Raw genomic sequence first — 19,124 nt, forward strand, 5'->3', positions numbered from 1 at the left:
GAGCAAGAGGAGCTGATACAGCCACAGTGCCAGCTCTGCTCCGAGTGCAGGGCCATGAAGGGAAAGGATGAGGCACTGCCTTGTCTTCTCAGGGGTGACCATTGCCCAAGGCAGAGCTTTATCCCAATGCCTTATCCCAGCAGAATTTGCTGTTTCCCCAGTGGAAGCAGTTCTGGCTTGCCTGCTGATGGTTTCAGAGCTACAGACAACAACTTCAGCCAAGGGACTGGAAGGTCCTTGTCCCTTATGAAGCCCCAATGGCCGCTACAGGCAACTTGAGTACTTCTTGTGGAGTGTGGGATCTGGCACATCCCCCCCAAAATGCACCTAATTGCTTTGCAGAGAGCCTTTGCCTGGGAAGTGGGAAGATGAGCTTGATGCCTTCCAGAAGCTGCTGGTGCTGCGGTGTCTGCGTGGAGACAAGGTCACCAACGCCATGCAGGACTTCGTGGTGCGGAACCTGGACCAGCGCTTCATCGAGCCACAGGTAACCAGCCAGGAGCAGGTGCTGCTGGGGACAGGAATGGAGCAGGAGGCCTCAGGCTTGTGAGAAATGGGCCACCCATTGCAGTGAGGGTGCTCGTGGCCCTCTACAGCCACAGTGTTCCTCCCACAGCTGGGGAAATACCTGTGTCTCAGATGAGGGATAGCCTTTCTGCTGCCCACCAGTTAAACCACACCAGGAGGGGGCAGATACTGCAGGTGTACAAGGGAAGAGTTCAAATGACAGATGGGAAAGTGGTTCATGGTCTGACCATATTGCAGCCAGAGGAGAGCTGCACGTGGTTCTCACTGATCATGTTCCTGGCCTTGGCACCCAAGAGGACACTGGAGCCTCGGAGCTGGAGGCCAGGAAGGTTGAGGAGGTGCTGAGGTGTGTTCCACTACAGCCTCTCCACTCTAACTCTCAATTGCAGACCACTGACCTCTCAGTCGTGTTTAAGGAGTCCACTGCCACCACCCCCCTGGTGTTCGTGCTGTCCCCAGGCACTGACCCCGCTGCCGACCTCTACAAGTTTGCTGAAGAAATGAAGTTCACACAAAAACTCTCTGCCATTTCTCTGGGCCAAGGACAGGTAAGCTGTCAGTGCATTCCTGGAACAGCAGTGTCCTGGCACTCGTATCAACTTCACCAAGCTCCAAGTAGGTCAAACACTTGCAGCACTATGAAAATACCCCCACGCCCCAGGACCCTTACTCACCAACCTTCTGCTTCTACCTCCTTGGGGTGGGAGCTGCAGCAGCTTGCACTACAGTGCCTTCTAACTTCCCAAATCCATCTGTAGTCCTTCTATTCCTTCCACCCTCCCTCACAGGCTTATAAAAGCTGTAAAAAAACATTGCTGTGCCATCAAACAGCAAAGGTCCAGCTGAGCCATGGGGGCAAAGCCAGGCCATAGCTCTGGACAGAGGTCCTTCCAGCCAGCTCCAGGGAGCTGCCTCCCTGTCCTGTTCAGCACAGCACAGAATGCCATGGGAAGGGTCTCTGAGCTCTCCCTTTCTGCCTCTGCAGGGCCCCCGTGCTGAAGCCATGTTGCACAGTGCCATGGAGCAGGGCAACTGGGTCTTCTTCCAGAACTGCCACCTGGCCCCCAGCTGGATGCCTTCACTGGAGAGACTCATTGAGGCCATTGACCCCAGCAAGGTGAGATGTTTAACTGAGCAGGTGCCCACTCTGAGGATAGCAGGCAGGAGGCTGGAGCCTGGGAGGAGCCCAGCTCTAGTTCAGACCCATCCATAGGCTCCTTGTAGAACCAGAGGGTCAGTGCAGGAACAGCTGCAGGGGCTATGCCTGCACCCTCTGAGCACTTGCTGCCTTCTGGACCTCCAGGTGCATCCAGACTTTCGCCTGTGGCTCACCAGTCTACCAAGCAACCACTTCCCAGTGTCCATTCTCCAGAATGGCTCCAAGATGACCATTGAGCCTCCCCGTGGGGTCAAGGCCAACCTGCTCAAGTCCTACATTAGTTTCAGTGATGACTTCTTGAATTCTTGCTCCAAGGTAAGACCCAGATTGTGCTTTGGCTTGCTGTCCCCATTCTGTGCCTGCTCCAATCTATGCTTTCCACCTGGAAAGCTCCTCTCTAGGCATAGATCTTCCTCCCCATTAGAGAATCCATGTGCTAAAGGAGGTGTTTCTCATAAACTCACACCTGTAAAGAGCCACTTGGAAGTTTTACTTTGAGAAACAGAAGCAACAGTATTTCGGAGGCCTGGCATAAGGCACTTACAAGGAGTGAGTCATGGACTTCCCCAGCAGAGCACCAGTGACTGAGGTTTCCCCCTCTCCAAGCTCCAGTTGGCACTCCTGAATTGGCACATTTGCTCTGCCAGGTCCCAGCAGGACTCAACTCCCTCCAAGGATGTCTCCTCCCAAGCTGAGCAACTCTCCCTGTTTCCCACAGGTCACAGAGTTTAAATCCTTGTTGCTGTCACTTTGCTTCTTCCATGGGAACATGCTGGAGAGGAGAAAGTTTGGACCTCTGGGGTTCAATATCCCCTATGAGTTCACAGACGGAGACCTCCGCATCTGCATCAGTCAGCTGCAAATGTTCTTGAACGAATATGCAGAAATTCCCTACAAGGTGAGAGCTGCCCCTCCTGCGAGGGAACAGGCTCATGATGCAGACATGGATCAGAACCATGGATCAGAACCACGGTGGGGTCTCTTGCAGGTTCTGAAATACACAGCTGGGGAGATCAACTACGGCGGCCGTGTGACCGATGACTGGGACCGGCGCTGCATCATGAGCATTTTGGAAGATTTCTACAAACCTGAGGTTTTAAGTCCTGACTTTGCCTATTCAGAATCAGGTGTCTACAAGCAGATCAGTACCTCTTCTGACCTCAATGTAAGTACTCAAGTCACAAATTGCAGCTCATTGATCCAGGGGGATTGTCACAGTGCAAAGGGGATCTCTCCTCTCTGAAACCCATTGCACTTTCAGGTCCCTGGGGGAATATAAGTTTGTAAGAACCTAGGGATTTTCAGCTGATCTTGGTCCCAAAGTCTTTGTGGATTCCTCTCCAGGGCTACCTCCAATATGTCAAGGGCCTGCCTCTCAACGACAGCCCGGAGCTCTTTGGTTTACACGACAATGCCGACATCACCTTCGCTCAGAACGAGACCTTTGCACTGCTGGGGGCCATTTCGCAGCTGCAGCCCAAGACCATCTCACTGGGAGGCCGCAGCAGGGAAGAGGTGGGTGCCCCAGTGCTGACAGTGCTCTGGCAGCCAGTGCCCAGCGTGGGCAGTGAGCATAAGCACCAGCTCTCAGCAGGTGCCACTCTGCCTGCTGGGTGCCAGCGATGGCACTGCCGTGCTGGCGTTAGCTCTCCTCCTTCTCAGCAGCCCTGGGGCTGGATTGGAAGGATGCTGACACTTGCTGCTTTCCTTCCAGATTGTGGAGGAGACCTCCAAGGACATCCTGGCAAAGCTGCCTGACACCATGAACGTGCAGGAAGTGATTGAGAAATACCCGCTGCTCTATGAAGAATCCATGAACACAGTGCTGGTGCAGGAGGTGATCAGGTAAAGCTCCTGTGGGATCACGTCCTAGGGAACAGCAGAGATGTGCAGGCCCCTGCTGCCATCCACCTTTGGGGAACCTCAGTACTGAGCACAACAGTGGGGTTGGCAGTCACACTAGCAACTGTGTTGTCCCAGCCAGGACCTTTGGCTGATTGTGTCTCCATCTGTAACAGTCAGCAGTTTAGGGCTGGGGGAGCAGCTGTGAGACCCTGTTGAAGAGGATTGGGGCTGGGAGTTACATGGAGGAGCTTCACTTGTGTATAAAGATCCGCACCCCCTCTGGGCAGGCAATGGGTGATAAAACCACTGCAGAGAGTCACTCTGCTCCCTCTGCCCTTTCTCTGTAGGTACAACAAGCTCCTGGAGGAGGTTGCCTTAAGTCTGAAGGATTTGCTGAAAGCTCTCAAGGGCCTGGTCGTGATGTCCTCTCGGCTGGAGCTGATGGCCAGCAGTTTGTACAACAACACTGTTCCTGAAATATGGAATGCCAAGGTATGTACCCCAGCCAGCCCAGCTGCTGCCAGAGCTCACCCAAACCAGAGGAATGGGTTATCAGCTGCTGCTGGACTGGGCTGTCTCACATGGAGCTGGCTCTTGCTCCCCTGGCACGGAGGTGTCTCCTGCCTCGTGCAGCTCCCAGTTGTTCCCAGCCCCTGGGCTCTGGGCAGCTCTCAGAGGCACAAGGTCTAGGCTGTCCTTGAGTGCATTCAGCACCTCCCTCTGTGGGTTCCCCACAGGCCTATCCATCCCTGAAGCCGTTGGCATCCTGGGTGAACGACTTGGTGCAGCGGATTGAATTCCTGCAGAACTGGATCAGCCATGGGATCCCCTCTGTGTTCTGGATCAGTGGATTCTTCTTCCCCCAAGCCTTCCTCACCGGGACACTGCAGAACTTTGCCAGGAAGTCTGTCATCTCCATTGACACCATCTCATTCAGCTTCCAGGTCAGTAAATCAGGTGGAGAGTCTGAATTTATTTGGAATCTCCTGCTAGAAAGCGACAAAGGCCCTGACCTGCCCAAGAGGTGAAGCCACCAGGCTACCCAGCTGCCTATGGCTCCATCATCCTCTTTGTGCTTGGATACACCAACCCACCCACATTGCCAGATACCTCCCCAAGGCTGGCAGAGGCTTCTGCTTCCAGACCTGCCCCCATCCCCCTCCACCAGCCCTGTCCCAGGCTGCCCCTCTGAGAGCTGTGGCACGCTCTCTTTTGGCAGCGCTGGCTTAACTAAGGGCTGCTTAAGAGGCTTCTGGGGGCTGAGCCGCCAGGGACACGCCTTGAGCCAGGGCCCGGCGGCCCCTCCCCGTGGCAGGTCATGAAGGAGTCGGTGAAGGAGCTGACGCAGCAGCCCAAAGTGGGCTGCTACATCCACGGCTTGTTCCTGGAGGGCGCCCGCTGGGACGCGGCCGCGGGTAAGCTGGCCGAGTCCCGCCCCAAGGAGCTCTACACGGACATGGCTGTCATCTGGCTGCTGCCTGTCGCCAACCGCAAGCCTCCAGAATCCGGCTCCTACCTGTGCCCCATCTATAAGACTCTCACTCGCGCAGGTAGGTGCACTAAAGGCAGACTTGCAGAAGCAGGGGAGCTGCAGGAGCGGCTAGGAGGGGCAGCAGGGAGTTCCTCCTGCCATACATGGGCACAGAGAAGGCACTGCTGGCAGTGGCCAGCCAGGGAGAAAAGATTTCTCCTGCTGCGGTTGAGGAGATGGAGCAGCAGGCCCCCTGGCTCTGCAGCAGTGCCCATGGCCAGGCTCTGCTCAAGCCCACAAGCCTGCTTCCCCAGCCCTGCCCAGCCAGTCACCGGGCTTAGGGTGGGGACAAGGGCTCCTGGGTGGGGGCAGTGTGCAGCAGCACCACCCTCTCACCCTTGCTTCCCCCATTACAGGCACGTTGTCAACAACGGGCCACTCCACCAACTACGTGATTGCTGTGGAGATCCCTACGGACAAGCCAGAGAAGCACTGGATCAAACGGGGCACAGCCTTGATCTGTGCCCTGGACTTTTAGCCAGAAAATGCAGTGAGCCAGCCCAGGAACCCACTGCAGCTGAGGGCCTGAGCTGGGCTGCTGCCCCCCTCTCCTCCTGCCCTCCTTCTGCTGAGGTGAGTCCTGCCCTTCCCCTGTTGAGGTGTGTCAATAAATGGAGCCTGGTATTGTTGCACACTCCCCATGATTACTTCAAATCTCTAGACCAGAGATGAGCTGCCAGCAGGGATAACAGGGCCTGGAGCTGGCACATGGTGCTCCCAGCCCCACTGCCCTCCACCTCCTTCCCTCACACACTTCTTCCATGGCTGGCCATTACAGGATAGCTTTATTCCTTCAGACAGATCCATTATTTACAGCACTTGATATTAGACACAGCAAGAGACAGAAGGATTTTCTTTCCTTCAACAAATACCAAAAGAACTGTTTCATAGTCAAGATCTGCACACATATTGAAAAAATTCAGTCCTCTCCTGTGGCAGCTCCACCTCAGGACAGTGCTGGGGAGAAGTGCTCACCTCTGATATCTCAGATTTCTGCCAAGCTCCTGGGGGCTGGCAGGAGGCAGCCAGGCTGTACCAGCAAGCTCTGGTTAGCAGCCAACCAGGGGAAAGAGATGTGGGGGGATCCCTCTGCTGCTGCCCCCATCCCACCTCCACCATTGCAGCAACCCTGCCAAGAGGCTTTACCAAGCCACAGCCAGAGTCCACCCTCGTGCCATGCCCAGCACCTGATCTGTTCACAATTCACGGGGTTTCTCTGGGGCTGGTGCAATGCTGTGTGACCCATAGGCATTGCCGGGGCCACAGAGCTGGTCCCAGGGAGAGCAGCCAGGGCAGGAAGAGGCACAGGCCACTCCCAGCACTGCCACAGAGGGCTGGGGACAAGGCCCAGCTCCACAGATGAGTCTACCCACCCTCATCCAGCAACAGAGCTGCCATGGCCCTCTGGGGAGCCAGGCTACATGGGGAAGGTGTCACCACCCCCAGGAGCTCAGCCAGCACCAGGCACTGCAGTGTGGGGTGGGTGCAAAAGTGGCTCTGTCCTGGGGCCACCTTGTTAAGAATGGCCAGAGTCTAGGTTAGGACCAAAAATCAGTGTGGAGAAAGGAGGGAGAAGGATAGAAAACATGAACATCATGAAAACATGAACATCCCAGGGAAGCACAGAGCTGAAGGCCCGGACACAGGAGGACACAAGCCACAGCCAGCTGCGGCCAGCACAGCCTCACGTGGGCATTGCCAGCGTTCCCACAAGGCCAGACCCATCCCCAGCTGGGTGGGCTCCTTCCCTCCGGTCACAGTCCTCAGCCAGGGCACTGAGACAGAGGTGACAAGGTCTGGCTGCTGCCCTGGCATGGTCAGGCAGCTGAGCACTCCAGACTCCCTTCTGCTGCAGGGACTCCTCCAGACAGGTTCTTGCCTTTCACAGCTTAGGTGCAGAGAAAACCCGATTTCCCTTTGTCCCCAGGCTCCACCTGGGCAGAGGGCTTGTCACTGTGGTCCCTCTTCCTTGGGCAAAAGCTAACATTGATGCAAGTGCCAGTGCCCAAAGCCCCAAAGCCCAACTGCTGTTTGCCAGCCTTGGCTACTGGCGCTTGGCCTTGTAGGGGCGGGAGCGTTTCCGGCGGTCCGGCTTCCTCTGCTTGTGCAGGCGGCCGATGCTGACTCCCTGCCGCCGGCGCACCGAGATGTTCTGCTCCACCAGGCTGGCCAGCATGCCTGCAGGGAGAGCACACACACGGGCCTGGAGGGCTGGCACTACCCCTGCCACAGGGCAGCCCTGCCTCTCTCACTCAAAAGCCATCAGTGGGTACCTCTTGGGACTATAAAGTGGAAGGAGAAAGCAGAAATCTGTGGCTCCCCAGATCGAGCCTGTGCCCCAGGCCTGGCCTGAACAGGAAGCCAGGCAAGGCGAGCAGCCCAGGCTCCCAGCTGCTGCTCCATCACGCTGAGTGCCCCAAACCCTCTGCCCCATGAGCACAGCTCACCTTCCTGGGCCAGCATGGATATGAAGGTACAGATGAACTCATCATAGTTGTGGGTTCTCCTCTGGTCATCGATCTACAAAGACAAATCCACAAATAATCCACAAGCAGGGGGCAGGGAGACGGGAGAGTTTAAGGTTAACAGGGGACAAAGAAGTGGCATGCCTGGCACAGCCCATGAACTAGGGAGACTGAAGCAGGAAGGCACCCACCTCCCAGCCTCTCTTGGGCCAGTGCACAACTGGGACTGTCTCCATCCCAGTTCAGATGCCAGCATGTTCCACAAAGAGCAGCTGGGAAGGGGTGAAGGTGGACAGAGGAGGTATCTCTGCTGACTCTCCCAGGCCTCCTATCAGTGTTGGTGTCCATCCCAGCACTGTATCACCCTCCCCCAGGCTGCCAGTGCTGGCCCAGGGCTGTGGTCTGTCCTGGTAACAGCTCTGCCCCACTGGGCTGTTTGGTAACAAGGAAGAGACTCTGAATGTTCCTCATCACCATTCTCAGCTGAACCACTCTCCCTCCATTTTTACATAAAACCACCCCAGACAAAAGCCTTTGGGAAGCTAAATCAGCAGTGCAAACAAGCCAGCAGCACACCTTGAATTTCTTCCTCTTCTCTACCTCCTCCTTCAGGCAGGCCTCGTAGTTTGCAATCTCTGCTTCCACACACTTGAGCAGTGCCAGCAGCTCCTACCGGGATCAAGCAGACCAAACATGAGCACAGACCCAACCACAGCCCAGAAGCCAGCAGGGTGAGCTGGCAGGTGCTCATCTCTGTGTTAGGAGAGAGATGATTCATCAAAGGAAAAACACTTGCCAGGGGAAAACAAGGAGATCAGTTCATTGAAGGGAATTCACTATGGCTAACCCCAGGCAAGGTGAGTTCTGCCCCAGCTCCAAGGTTTGGGACAGGGGAAGGGCTGCCTGTATCCCAGAATCCACCCCCTCACCCTCCACCCACAGGGCCTGCTTCCCCTCAAAAACAAAATCTGAAGACTTCCCTTTAGAATAGCAGTTTCTACCCAGCTCTCCTCCAGGCAGCCCTTGGTGCCCTTGTGCTGCCTGAGCCTGCTGGTGCCCCTAGCTAGAGGGCACAGACAGGCTGTGAGTTACCAGCAGGATGGGACTTGGGGTGCAGGATCTCACCAGCTCCTGGCCCAGAAGAGAGCATAGCAAGCTGAACGTCTCAGCTGCAGAGACAGGGTCTGTGCCCACTACCAAGGCAAAGGTCCCCGAGATGATGCAAGGCACAAAACCTGCACTGCCCTGTGCCTCGAGGCACAGCTGCGACGACACGCGAGGGGACACCGTGCACATGCAGTTCAGTCACTGCCAGCGCTGCTGCGCCTCCGGGTGAGCTCCACGTTCCCAGGGCTGTCGCAGCACAAAACTCACCTTGGGAGAATACTTTTCCCCCCCAGGGTGATCACTGGTCCTGCCAAGTCCCACCTTCTCTTTGCTGTCACTGGCCTCACTGCCCTCCTTCTCCTCCAGTTTGATCGCAACCGGGGCCTCTTCACCGGGTTTGATGGAAGAGGGGGAGTTTTTCCCATCTACACACAGGGGAAGGAAGCATTAGGAGCCACCACAAAGGACTGGCATCACCCCCAAAGTCAAAGGACACTGTCCTGTCAGCCCAGGCAGGACACCAGCCCCTAGAGCAGGCAGTTACCTGCAGCAGCCAGCGGGCAGAAGACGCCATCCTCGGTGAGGTGCAGCAGGCCGGAGCTGACGATGGGCCCCAGGTCCCTGACGGCGCGGTTGTAGCGCAGGCAGTCGAGGCGCAGCAGCCCGTCCTCCTCGCCGAACAGCACCTTGGAGATGTGCGAGGTGACGGGGCTGGAGGGGCGTGTGGGGTTGGCTGAGCGGATTGGGGAGCGCAGCGGGGAGTTGAAGGCGCTGCCGATCTCGGAGGCCGTGTCCGTGCTCTCGTTGCTGGGCGTGGGGGACGGCTGGGAGTGCGTGACCACAGCCACGGCGGCGCCCCCGCTGCTCGTCTTGATGGACAGGGGGATGGAAAGATCCTTCTGAGATTCCTTCAGCTTCTCAGCCAGGACGTTGATGGTGTTGGGCTGCAGGACAGAGAGCTGGCCATCTGCGGCCCCTGCCACGTGCTCTTGCTTCACTTTCCTCTTGTACCTGCCCAGAAACACAGCAGGGGAGGTGAGTAGCTGGTGGAAAGAGGTGGGGGCCCACCATGGACACTGCCAGCTCTGTGCTCAGCAGTCCAGGCTGCCTGCTGGCATGAAACAAGGTCTGAAACATTTCAACATCATTCCCAGTGTCACCAGCTTCTCTTGCAGCACCTCAGCACCACTGAGCCACTCAGCCCTGGGGATCCCTACACTGCTGGGGGGCACAGGGTGCTGTGTACCCCCTGCTCTTCTTCCAAAGCCCCCAAAGCTCCCTTGCTGCGACCCTAACTTCCTGGCCTCAGAAGCAGGCTAAGCACACCAACACTGTCACCAGGAGCAGAACTGGCATCAGCACTGTGGAACCAAGGTTCCTCAAAGCCCCAAAGCCTGCTGCCAATACCCAGTTACTCTCAGGCAGCTGAAATTCAGAGTTGGCTGTAAAGAGCTACAGAAGGACTTTACAAAACCCAGTGAGTGAAAAGTAAAATGGCAGGTGAAGAGAAGAATGGAACTATCAAGATCTAAGGAAGGAGGTTAGGGAAGTCCTTGCTGATGGTTCTGCAAATGTCAGCTCCCAGCCCCCACCCACAGCTCAAGCTGTCACCTGATGGCTGAGTTGGTGTTACGAACTTCCTCCTCATCATCATCATCATAGTCATCCTCATCATCCGAGTACTGCTGGTGCTGTCGGACTGGGACCCGGTTGCGACCCACTCCTGCTGCAAGGTCTTCCTCCTCCTGCAACACACCACTGCTGAAGGCCTGCTGGCAGCAGGGCAAGGAGGAAGAACCCAGAGGACTCGTCCTCAGTCCAGCCCAACACCAGGACTTGGCTCTTTTGAAACAGGGACCCTTCCCCATTTTTGTTCAGTTGATCCACATTAAGGTAAACCTCCTTTGTCAGGTCAGTCTTTATTTACCCTCTCCCCTACCAGCCTGGGTTAGTGCTGGGCCAGAGTGGCTGCAAGGCAGGGCCAGGCTTAGGCCAGCTGACTGCTGTGGTCCCACAGAGGGAGGGGGCGCAGGCAAAGAGCTCAGCTTGAATCAGCTGTGCTGCTAGCCTGGCACTTCAGCCTACCTGCATGGGGGACTTGGCATAATTGTGGTTATCCAGGAAGGCTGGCAGTCTCTGCACAATGGGGTTGGGGTTTGCTGGAGGGGCCCCATTGATGCCGCTTGCTGCTGTCTTTGGCACCGGTTTGGATTTGCTGGGCGGGCTCTGCGTGGCCGTGGGGTGGCCCTGGCTGGTGGCTTCATCAGTGCCATCTGCCACACAAGCACAGCACTGCCTTTCATCACCAGCACTGTCACCTCTTACTCCTTTACCACCCCTTACTCACCCTGGTGAGAGAAGAGCTCTTGCACTCTCCCAGACCACCACAACCACCTCCATCTGTCACCGCTGTCCCCAAACTCCAGCCCTCCCACTTTCAAGATTCACATCCTCCAACACAGCCCCAGGCACACAGGCATCACCATGCCCCAGGTGAGCCAGCTGTTGTCACCACCCTGCACTCACTCCATGGCAGGCCAGGCTGGCAACACTGCTGGTACAAGGCCCTACCTGGATGAGTGCTCTCTGGAGTCACGGTCTTGCTGCTGGCTGGCTTTGCCTCTTCACCAGGCTGAGACTCCTGAGACTTCTGGGTCTGGATCAGCTCAGGCTGAGTTACTCGGATAAGCTGTAAAGCAAGTAACAGAGAAGCTGCATGCTGGACCAGCAATGACCCAAACCACATCCTTCCCACTCAAGCACTGCAGAGCTCATGAGGATGAGCCAACACCAAGTGCCCAGGCACACAAAAGACACAGGTGAAGCACCTCCCAGGTGAGTAGCAATGGCCAAGCAGTGAGGCTGGCTATGTCCTCTTCCCACAAGATTTTTCCCAAGGCCAAACCAAACCCCTAACACCAGGGCCCTGGCAGCACAGGTAGATGCCCTGACAAAGCCTATTCCCCACAGCAGCCCTGCACTCCCTCAGGGGCTGGGCTGTCCTACCTGCTGCAAGGCCTCCAGCACAGTCTGGCGGTTCATCTTCAGGATGTGCAGTTTGGACTCGTATTTCATCCTCCGGTCAGGCACCACGGCCATCAGGTTGAAGCGGATGTCGTGGTACGGCTCCCTGCAGGAAGGGCAGCAGCCCTCAGCCACAGGATCATGGTGACAGCCCCATCCCCACCTCCTGCCAGGCACTGAACACCAACACACCCATGGCTTCTCCCCAAAACCAGGTCAACCTCACAATGGCCAATGAAGCAGTACAAGGTTTCTTCAGCTACCACACAAAATACTCTCAGAGTCACAGGTTAGCTGAGGTGGGAAGAGACCTATGAGACTCATCTGCTCCAGGTCCTGCTCCAACCAATATCACCCAGAGTTAGTCACAGGACAACATCCAGACAGCTTCTGAATAGCTCCAGAGATGGAGATTCCATCTTTAGGCAACCTATGCCAGTACTGTCAGCCTCATGCCCAAGCATCCAAGAGGCCCAGCTCAAGACCAGAAGCACCACTCCTTCTCCTATGGACTTGAGCTAACACAGACCTAACCAGGCCACTCCTAACGCTGTGCAGCATTTGCAGGGACTCTGCATCATACAGGGAATGCATGCTCTGCAGGCAAGAGAAAGCAAGGAGCAGAGCACCTGCACCTCTCCATAGGCAACCTCCACCTCCATTTCCACAACCTGCCACTCAGAAAGCACAGGACAAATAATCCAGGGGAATATGGCAAGGGGCCAGTGCTTGGCCCATGGGCCAGGACATTACCCTGCAGTGGCCAGGCCAATGCGCTCCATGATCACTCTCCTGGCTTTGTCCGTCCATTCCTCATCATCTGCCCACGGCCCTGTGATAACAACACACAGCTGGACTTAGCAAAGCAGGCCATGCTGAAGTAAACCAGGTACAGGAAGTGGGTACCTTACCAAAGGGACTGACAGACAGAAACCTGGCAGGGATAAATAACTGCCTGAATGACAGAACTGAGGGGTCAAGTTGTAAGAGAAGGGAGTAACCTGAGCAGCCCAGTGGGATCTGTTTGGACCAGCTGTCTCAACACGTAGTGGTTATTTGGCACAAGGAGATAAATTCTCCTTGCTATATGAAGTTATTTCAGAGCTGAAGGACCTTATGGCCCTGAGCAACTGGGAGGAAAATGGCAAGGCTGGAAAAACAAAAGCAGTGCATTTAGAAAGAGCTGCTTTCTAGGCACAGTCCCCAGCACACAGGCTCCAAAATTAGCTGTCAAAACTCAGGAGAAATCTGGGAGCGATTCTCCACCAACACCAGTTAACACTAAGAAATGAAAAACAATACACTTGGACACCCCAGGGTGCTATTCACCTGTGTCAGCAGGCAGGGCCAGGTGGCTCTTACCGTGGTCAATGGGATAGACCTTCAGCCCATCGAGCTCAAAGAGCCGTCCCTTGATGGGCACGTAGCTGACAAAGTGAAACGCCTCCATGGTCCGCACGGCGCTGATCCCGTTCTGCTTCTCCGGCAGATGCCGTGGCTCCGGCCTGCGAGGGACACAGGCCATGGAGAGCCTGCCTCCTCCAGATGGAGGCAGCTGCAGGCCCCTCACTCACCTGGCATGGCTGTTGTGGGCCTTGGCCAGCTCCGGGGCGTTGCCGATGGCATAGCCTTTGCTCTGCAGCCAACAGCAAGAGAGGAGAACAGCTGAGAAGTGACAGGGAACAAATAAAATGCTTCGTCTTCCCACTCCCTCCCTCCATCTACCACAGGAGCAGGACAAAAACCCTCAGGCACATCCTCTACTCTTCTGAGTTACAGGTAAAGTCCAAGATGGAAAAAGCACACCATTTCTACTGAATAAATTACAGCTAGAGAAAAACAGACTTCACAATTGGTCTGAAGGGAGGAGGACTTCTGCTTACAGGGAGTAAATGACAGAAGGCTCAGAGCTGTGTCCAGCCTAAAGGGACCAAGGCTCTGAGCACAGCAAGGCAGGAATATGAGAGAGAAGAGGCAGTCCTGCTGCAGTGTGCAGCCACAGAGGCAGGGAAGGAGCCAGCTTATGAAGAGCATCACCCCACAAGGGGAGCAAGAGGCAGAACCACCTGTGCCACCCACACACAGCCCTGCCCGACCCTGCCCCTACCTCAGGGCTAAAGCCTTTGGTGAAATCCTTCATGCGGCTCAACGTGGGGCCCAGGTCAACATTGTTGCAGTTCAGGAGGACGCTCAGCAGGGCATGGGTGGCACAGGAATTGGGGATCAGCTAGAGAGTAACACAAAGACCAACTTAACCAGCAGAACAAGGCAGCCTTTTAACAACCCCTATGTTGACAATAATCAACTGAAAGCACTGATGCAAGAACCATCAGCACTTGTGAGAGCAGCAACCTGACCTCAGCTCTCACAGGAAGGAGGGAAATCAGTATCACTTAGTGAGCCTCACCATGCCCCATGAGCATCTCTGCTCATAGTGCAGGCCACAACCTCCCAGCCCTCACTGGATTGCCTCCAACCTGGAGCTCAGGAAAGAGATGCTGCCCTCATGACCAGCAAGATCAGTGCAGCCTGTCAGTCCCACACTGCTTCCCTGAGGTGTCACAGGAGACACCCCACACACACCTTCCCCCTGCCTGGAGCCTACCTGGTGAGCAAAGAACATGTTATTGACGATGTCATCGTCGATCACCGACGTCTCGTCCACCAGCGTGGAGACCTTGCGGCGGGAGCGGCGCTCCTCAATCCACTTGAACAGGAAGATGAACCCATACACGGGGCTGCACAGAGAAAGCAGCAGAGCTCTGCACCAGCCACACCACTGCGGCTGCTCTGCCCAGCATCAGAAACCTCTGTTTCACAGTACAGCAAAGAGAGAGGAAAAGCAGAACAACCAGTGCCATCTTTCTGGCAGTGACCATCCCTGCCACAATCCCCCAGCCCGACACTACCAAGGACACCCCTGCACTGATGCTCCTGGCTCAGCCTACAATCAAGCTTGAAAACTTTGGAGATTGACAAGTCTTAAGAGGCTGAAGACAAAGAAATGGGAAAATCCCCTCTGGACACTGACTGGCCACTGAATGACCCTCCTTTTACACTCACCTTGGATTCATTTCTGAGAGGCATTCAGCAATGGCTTTTAAGAAGTGACAGCCTCAAAGCCTTTTCACAGCACCAGGACAGGGAGAAAGCCCACACTGCAACCACACCACCTCTGCATGATGACAGAGAGTTGAATCCCTTGGATTCAGCTGCCCCAAACCTGAGGAAGGCCTCCTGGTCCATCACTTACATCTCAGATCTCCATGATAGACAAGCCCACACAGCCCCTCTGAACACCTGGCCATGAGTTCCCAGGCCCACAGACCACTCTGTTCAGCACAACTCACACTCTCAGGCCTCTGACTCACCCTTGGCATTTGCTCTGCAGATCATAAATCTCCTCTACCTGCACTCCCTTGACCCCTGCAGACAAAGGAGAGAAGCTGGTGTAAGACCCACCAGGAAGGACAGGGTAATGTCAGGCACAAAACCAACTTCTCAGAAAGGTTTCTAGGACTTACCAAAATCTTCAACCAGGAGTGTAAAAAGACCTGAAAGGAACAAAACCAACAGGTTACTTCTGTCTGAAGAGAGCAGAGAGGAAATCCACTGCCATCATCCCCTGAGAGTCCCACATGGTCCCAGGCCAAGGCACAGCCAGAGAATCCACAGCAGAGTGGCACCAGGATCACACCAGTCCCAGCAGTGAGGCTGCTGAGCTCAGAGTGCTCCAACTCCCTTCATCCCTCCATCCCCACTGACCATCCTCTTCCTCAAGAGGACCTGAACCAACTCTTTCCTGACAGAGCCCACTGCAGCTGGCCTGCCAAGTGAGCAGCAGGGAGCACCTAAATCACACACATACACTTGTAACCAGAGAAATAAATGACTGAAGATATCACAAGATACTTTAAAAAAAATATCATTTCTGTTCATGTTAGTGAAAATCATGAGGGGAAATCCAGATCACAGCAACAGGGCTGCAGGGAAGTCCAAGGGCTGAAAGAAGCTCATCTTCATCTCCCTGTCTCTCTGGGGGGAACCAAATCCAACAGCCTGTCTCTAATGGCTACAAAATTCAGGAGGACATAACCAGGGGCACAGAGACAACCACAAGCAAACAAGGATTATCAGATATCTGAGCAGCAGCTGCCCCTCTGATGCTGGAGCAAAGGCAGTCAGCCCAATTTTCAGGCAGTCACTCTGCATGTGGAGGAAGCGAGTTCAAGACTGGAATAACAAATCTGCTTTTTTAGCTCCCTTAGAAAGGCTGCTGAAAGCCTGGGAGGAAGTCCAGGGAATACCAATAAGAAGGATTAAATCCAGAGAAACATGTCTGTAAGCAATGGATTTAAGGACCCTGATGTATGTGACTCAATTAAGAAGAGCCCAAGGGGCTTCCACACTGAAGCTGAAATTATTAAAACAGGAAGGAAACTCCTGGGAGCAAAAAATCTTCATTAATTGAGCAGAAAACATTGCATTTCTTACAAAATGCTCAGTGAGAAGCAGTATGCTGTGGAAATAGCATGCTTCAAACCAGTGGGAGGCCAGGCCATTACACCACACCCCATCACCTTCCTGGCCCCTTCCAACCCCACTTTTTTCTCTGGCATATTTCAGCATTTCATTTTTCCTCAGCACCCACAAGAGGCACAGCCCTGCTGCTGACAGCTCTCCTGGAACACTCCAACACCCACACCACGTTATATGGCTTGGCTGGACACATCCTGGTGTCCCCAAGCTCACATAACACTATGCCAGCAGCCAGGATGTCCCCAGGGCTCTCTTCCCCACCCAAACCTGGATCCACCGACCCTTCCTGACCAGTAAAGCACCCGCAGATTCCACCCCAAGCCCTACTCAGAGCCAGTGGGGAGATATTCACCTACTGGGATGTGCTGGAAGCTGAGAGCAGCACATGGGTCACTCCTAACATCTGTCCCAGCTGCCACCTCTGCAGCCAAACTGCCACATAGCCAAAAAACCCTGCTTCTGCCCAGAGAGACTGTCCCCCAAGCAAATAACTTTCCCTCCCAGCTGTGGGAATCCAAACCATGTCCTGGGACATTTTTCCATGATGAAGGCCAGGAGGGGAATGATTTCAGCCTCTTCCAAGTACCAGTAAAGAGAATAAAGGACAGCAAAATTGGGGGTGACTGGGACACCGACACCAGACAGAATCCTTTGCTGAGTGCAAGAGACAAGGATAACTCCAGAGGTCACATTTCCTCACCCACAGCCCCAAAACCTCACCACCCCATCCTAGAGAGCAGCTCCCAGCCTTGCACAGGACAGCCCCATTCCACACTACAGGGACTCAGTTAAAACAATCGGCTAAAACTACATTTCAGACAATACCAGCATCGGCCCTGAAATCCCAACCCCTGAAACAACTCCATCACTCTGTCAGCATCCACCCCAGGGCAGCGGGAAGGGGACACCCCTGACTTGTGCTCCCGCACCACTCCAGCCTCACCGGTGGACCCGCAGCCCCAGCCCCCCAGAACTTCACCTGCACACCCCGTACCCCCACCACCGCCAAACTTTACCAGCTCACCCGCACCCCCAGCCCCCCCCAAAACTCTAGCCATACACCACAAGTCCCACCGCTAGCACCCCACACCCCCAGCCCGCCCCTACAGCCTCCCTGGCCCATCTGCCACGTCCCCCCCACCCAGGCCCCGCCGCCCGCGTGTCCCTCAGAGCCCCTTCGCCGCCCCGAGCTGTGCCTCGGCCCGTCCTCAGCCCCGCCCGCTACACGGTGCCGTGCCCGCGCTCACCGGGGTCGCTCTCCAGCTCCAGCCAGCCCTTATTCATCTTCCCGCGGGCCGGGCCGCGCCGCCATGTCCGGCCCCCACTGCGGGCCCCGCCGGCGCACGCCGCTCTGCGTCATCGCGCGCCGTGACGTCACACGGCCGCGACACGCGGACACGGGGGGCGGGAGCGCGCGCAGGCCCGGGAATGGTCCGGGGATAGTCCGGGAATGGTCTGGGAAACTGCTCAGAACAGGGGCCCGGAATGGCCCGATGTTCCCTGGAAAACTGTTCCGAGCTCTTACTGCTACCCATACATACTGTAATGTTGGTTTTTCGCGAATATTAAATTGGATTTTACATGTGTGGTGTTAAAGCAACTTTGTTGTAAAGATACAGTTTTAATTTCTGCTGTTAATTGAGCTTGGTGAAATAGCTGATGTGAGTGTGCCTTTGTTAAACTCCCTGCTGGGATGGGATAACATCCCATGGACACAGGATGAGGACACCTGTACAGATGTGCCAGCCATCAGCACTCCCCTTCTGAAGGCACTGTGGGCCAAAACTGCAAGTGGTGATAAAATGGACCAAACCCACAGCCAAGGAATACACGTGCTCTAAAAGGGTGGCACCAAGGAGGAGCCATGCTAAACAGTTCTTGGAATATGTAAAATAGTTCAGGGAAAAGTTTACTATGTATAATTGTTTATGCATATGTAACAGGCTGATGCCATAGAAATGGTGCATGAAGGGTGTTTCCAATAGAGCAGGTGTGCTCTTGGCTGAGACACGCCCGGCCATAACAATCTTTGCTTTATGGGCTTTGTCTCCTATTGGCCTTCATTAAACTGTTTAAAATTTCACAGGACAGTGAACGTGTTTTTCACATTCTTTCTGGCGCAGGGTGTGCAGGAAGGATGGATGTCTGGAGCTTATTGCCTCTAGAGCAGTAGGGTTTGTCACATCTCTCTGTGATTCCTGGTGACTGATTTCCAGCCTCTCTTCTCTCCCTTTCCTCACTGTATGCTGCTACTTCCCTTTATTGTCTGGGGAGTTCAGCTATTGGCACATGCTTGTCAGCTTTATGCCTGCAATTCTCCAGACATTTTGATACTCAATGCTTGTTCAGTTCTGCCCTGTGCCTCAGGGACCCTCTGCTCACTGTGACACTCCAAAGCACTGCTGGGGGACAGGCCTCCCCCAGAACAGCAACCTGCAGGGCTGCAGGATGGAGCCCATGGCCAGTGTAATAACAGGGGCTCTGAAAATGTACGTGTTGGGAGGAAAGAAATAGCAAAAATGATAATGTGGGTGCATCTGCCTGGTGGAGTTGTAGTGTTTTGTTTGTCTGTGGGGTTGTTTGGGGATGATGATGGTGATGATGATGGCTCAGCAGCCGGGGCTGCCCTGTTGATGAGGGGCTGCACTGCCCAGTCTCTGATGATGGTGGTGATGATGGTGATGGGGCTCAGGCTCAGCAGCCCGGGCTGCCCTGTTGATGAAGGGCTGCACTTCCCAGCCTCTCCTCCCAGCAGCTAAAGAAGGATGAGAGGGACACAGTCTGCAGCTGCACCAGGGGAGGTGTTGGACATCAGGAAGAATTTATTCACAGCAAAGGTGATCAGACCCTGGAACACGCTGCTCAGGGAGGTGTGGGGTCACTGTCCCTGGGGGTGTTTAAGGCAAGGCTGGCTATAGCACTCGTG

The 19,124-nt window shown here is 55.2% G+C and overlaps 2 protein-coding genes across 4 annotated transcripts in view; one reads left to right on the forward strand and one right to left on the reverse strand.

Moving 5' to 3' along the window:
- DNAH1 (dynein axonemal heavy chain 1) overlaps window positions 1-5,700 on the forward strand; it is a 72,338-nt gene extending 66,638 nt beyond the window's left edge. The window contains exons 69-80 of the mRNA XM_077184787.1: window positions 347-487; window positions 918-1,076; window positions 1,514-1,645; window positions 1,832-2,002; window positions 2,406-2,585; window positions 2,676-2,852; window positions 3,032-3,202; window positions 3,402-3,532; window positions 3,880-4,024; window positions 4,270-4,476; window positions 4,848-5,082; window positions 5,420-5,700. Coding sequence (XP_077040902.1) covers window positions 347-487; window positions 918-1,076; window positions 1,514-1,645; window positions 1,832-2,002; window positions 2,406-2,585; window positions 2,676-2,852; window positions 3,032-3,202; window positions 3,402-3,532; window positions 3,880-4,024; window positions 4,270-4,476; window positions 4,848-5,082; window positions 5,420-5,541 — 1,971 coding nt within the window. The 3' untranslated portion in view covers window positions 5,542-5,700. The remainder of the gene's footprint in view (window positions 1-346; window positions 488-917; window positions 1,077-1,513; window positions 1,646-1,831; window positions 2,003-2,405; window positions 2,586-2,675; window positions 2,853-3,031; window positions 3,203-3,401; window positions 3,533-3,879; window positions 4,025-4,269; window positions 4,477-4,847; window positions 5,083-5,419) is intronic.
- A 129-nt stretch (window positions 5,701-5,829) lies between these two features.
- BAP1 (BRCA1 associated deubiquitinase 1) lies at window positions 5,830-17,574 on the reverse strand. 3 transcript variants are annotated; one of them, XM_054639887.2, is made up of 17 exons: window positions 17,446-17,574; window positions 15,184-15,213; window positions 15,031-15,085; window positions 14,265-14,397; window positions 13,767-13,886; window positions 13,234-13,295; window positions 13,022-13,164; window positions 12,413-12,491; window positions 11,642-11,765; window positions 11,207-11,324; window positions 10,721-10,908; window positions 10,247-10,380; window positions 9,180-9,646; window positions 8,957-9,060; window positions 8,105-8,197; window positions 7,511-7,583; window positions 5,830-7,241 (listed from the first exon to the last, which is right to left on the reverse strand). In XM_054639887.2, the coding sequence occupies exons 1-17, from the start codon at window positions 17,480-17,482 to the stop codon at window positions 7,108-7,110; spliced, it is 2,094 nt and encodes a 697-aa protein (XP_054495862.2). In that variant the 5' UTR covers window positions 17,483-17,574; the 3' UTR covers window positions 5,830-7,107. The 3 variants fall into 3 exon arrangements, with proteins under 3 accessions (XP_054495862.2, XP_054495860.2, XP_077040454.1); XM_054639885.2 differs by having other exon boundaries at window positions 8,903-9,060; XM_077184339.1 differs by lacking the exon at window positions 13,767-13,886 and having other exon boundaries at window positions 8,903-9,060.
- Window positions 17,575-19,124: the final 1,550 nt, after the last annotated feature.

This window comes from Agelaius phoeniceus, chromosome 11 (genome assembly GCF_051311805.1).
Source record: "Agelaius phoeniceus isolate bAgePho1 chromosome 11, bAgePho1.hap1, whole genome shotgun sequence".
NCBI lineage: Eukaryota > Metazoa > Chordata > Aves > Passeriformes > Icteridae > Agelaius > Agelaius phoeniceus.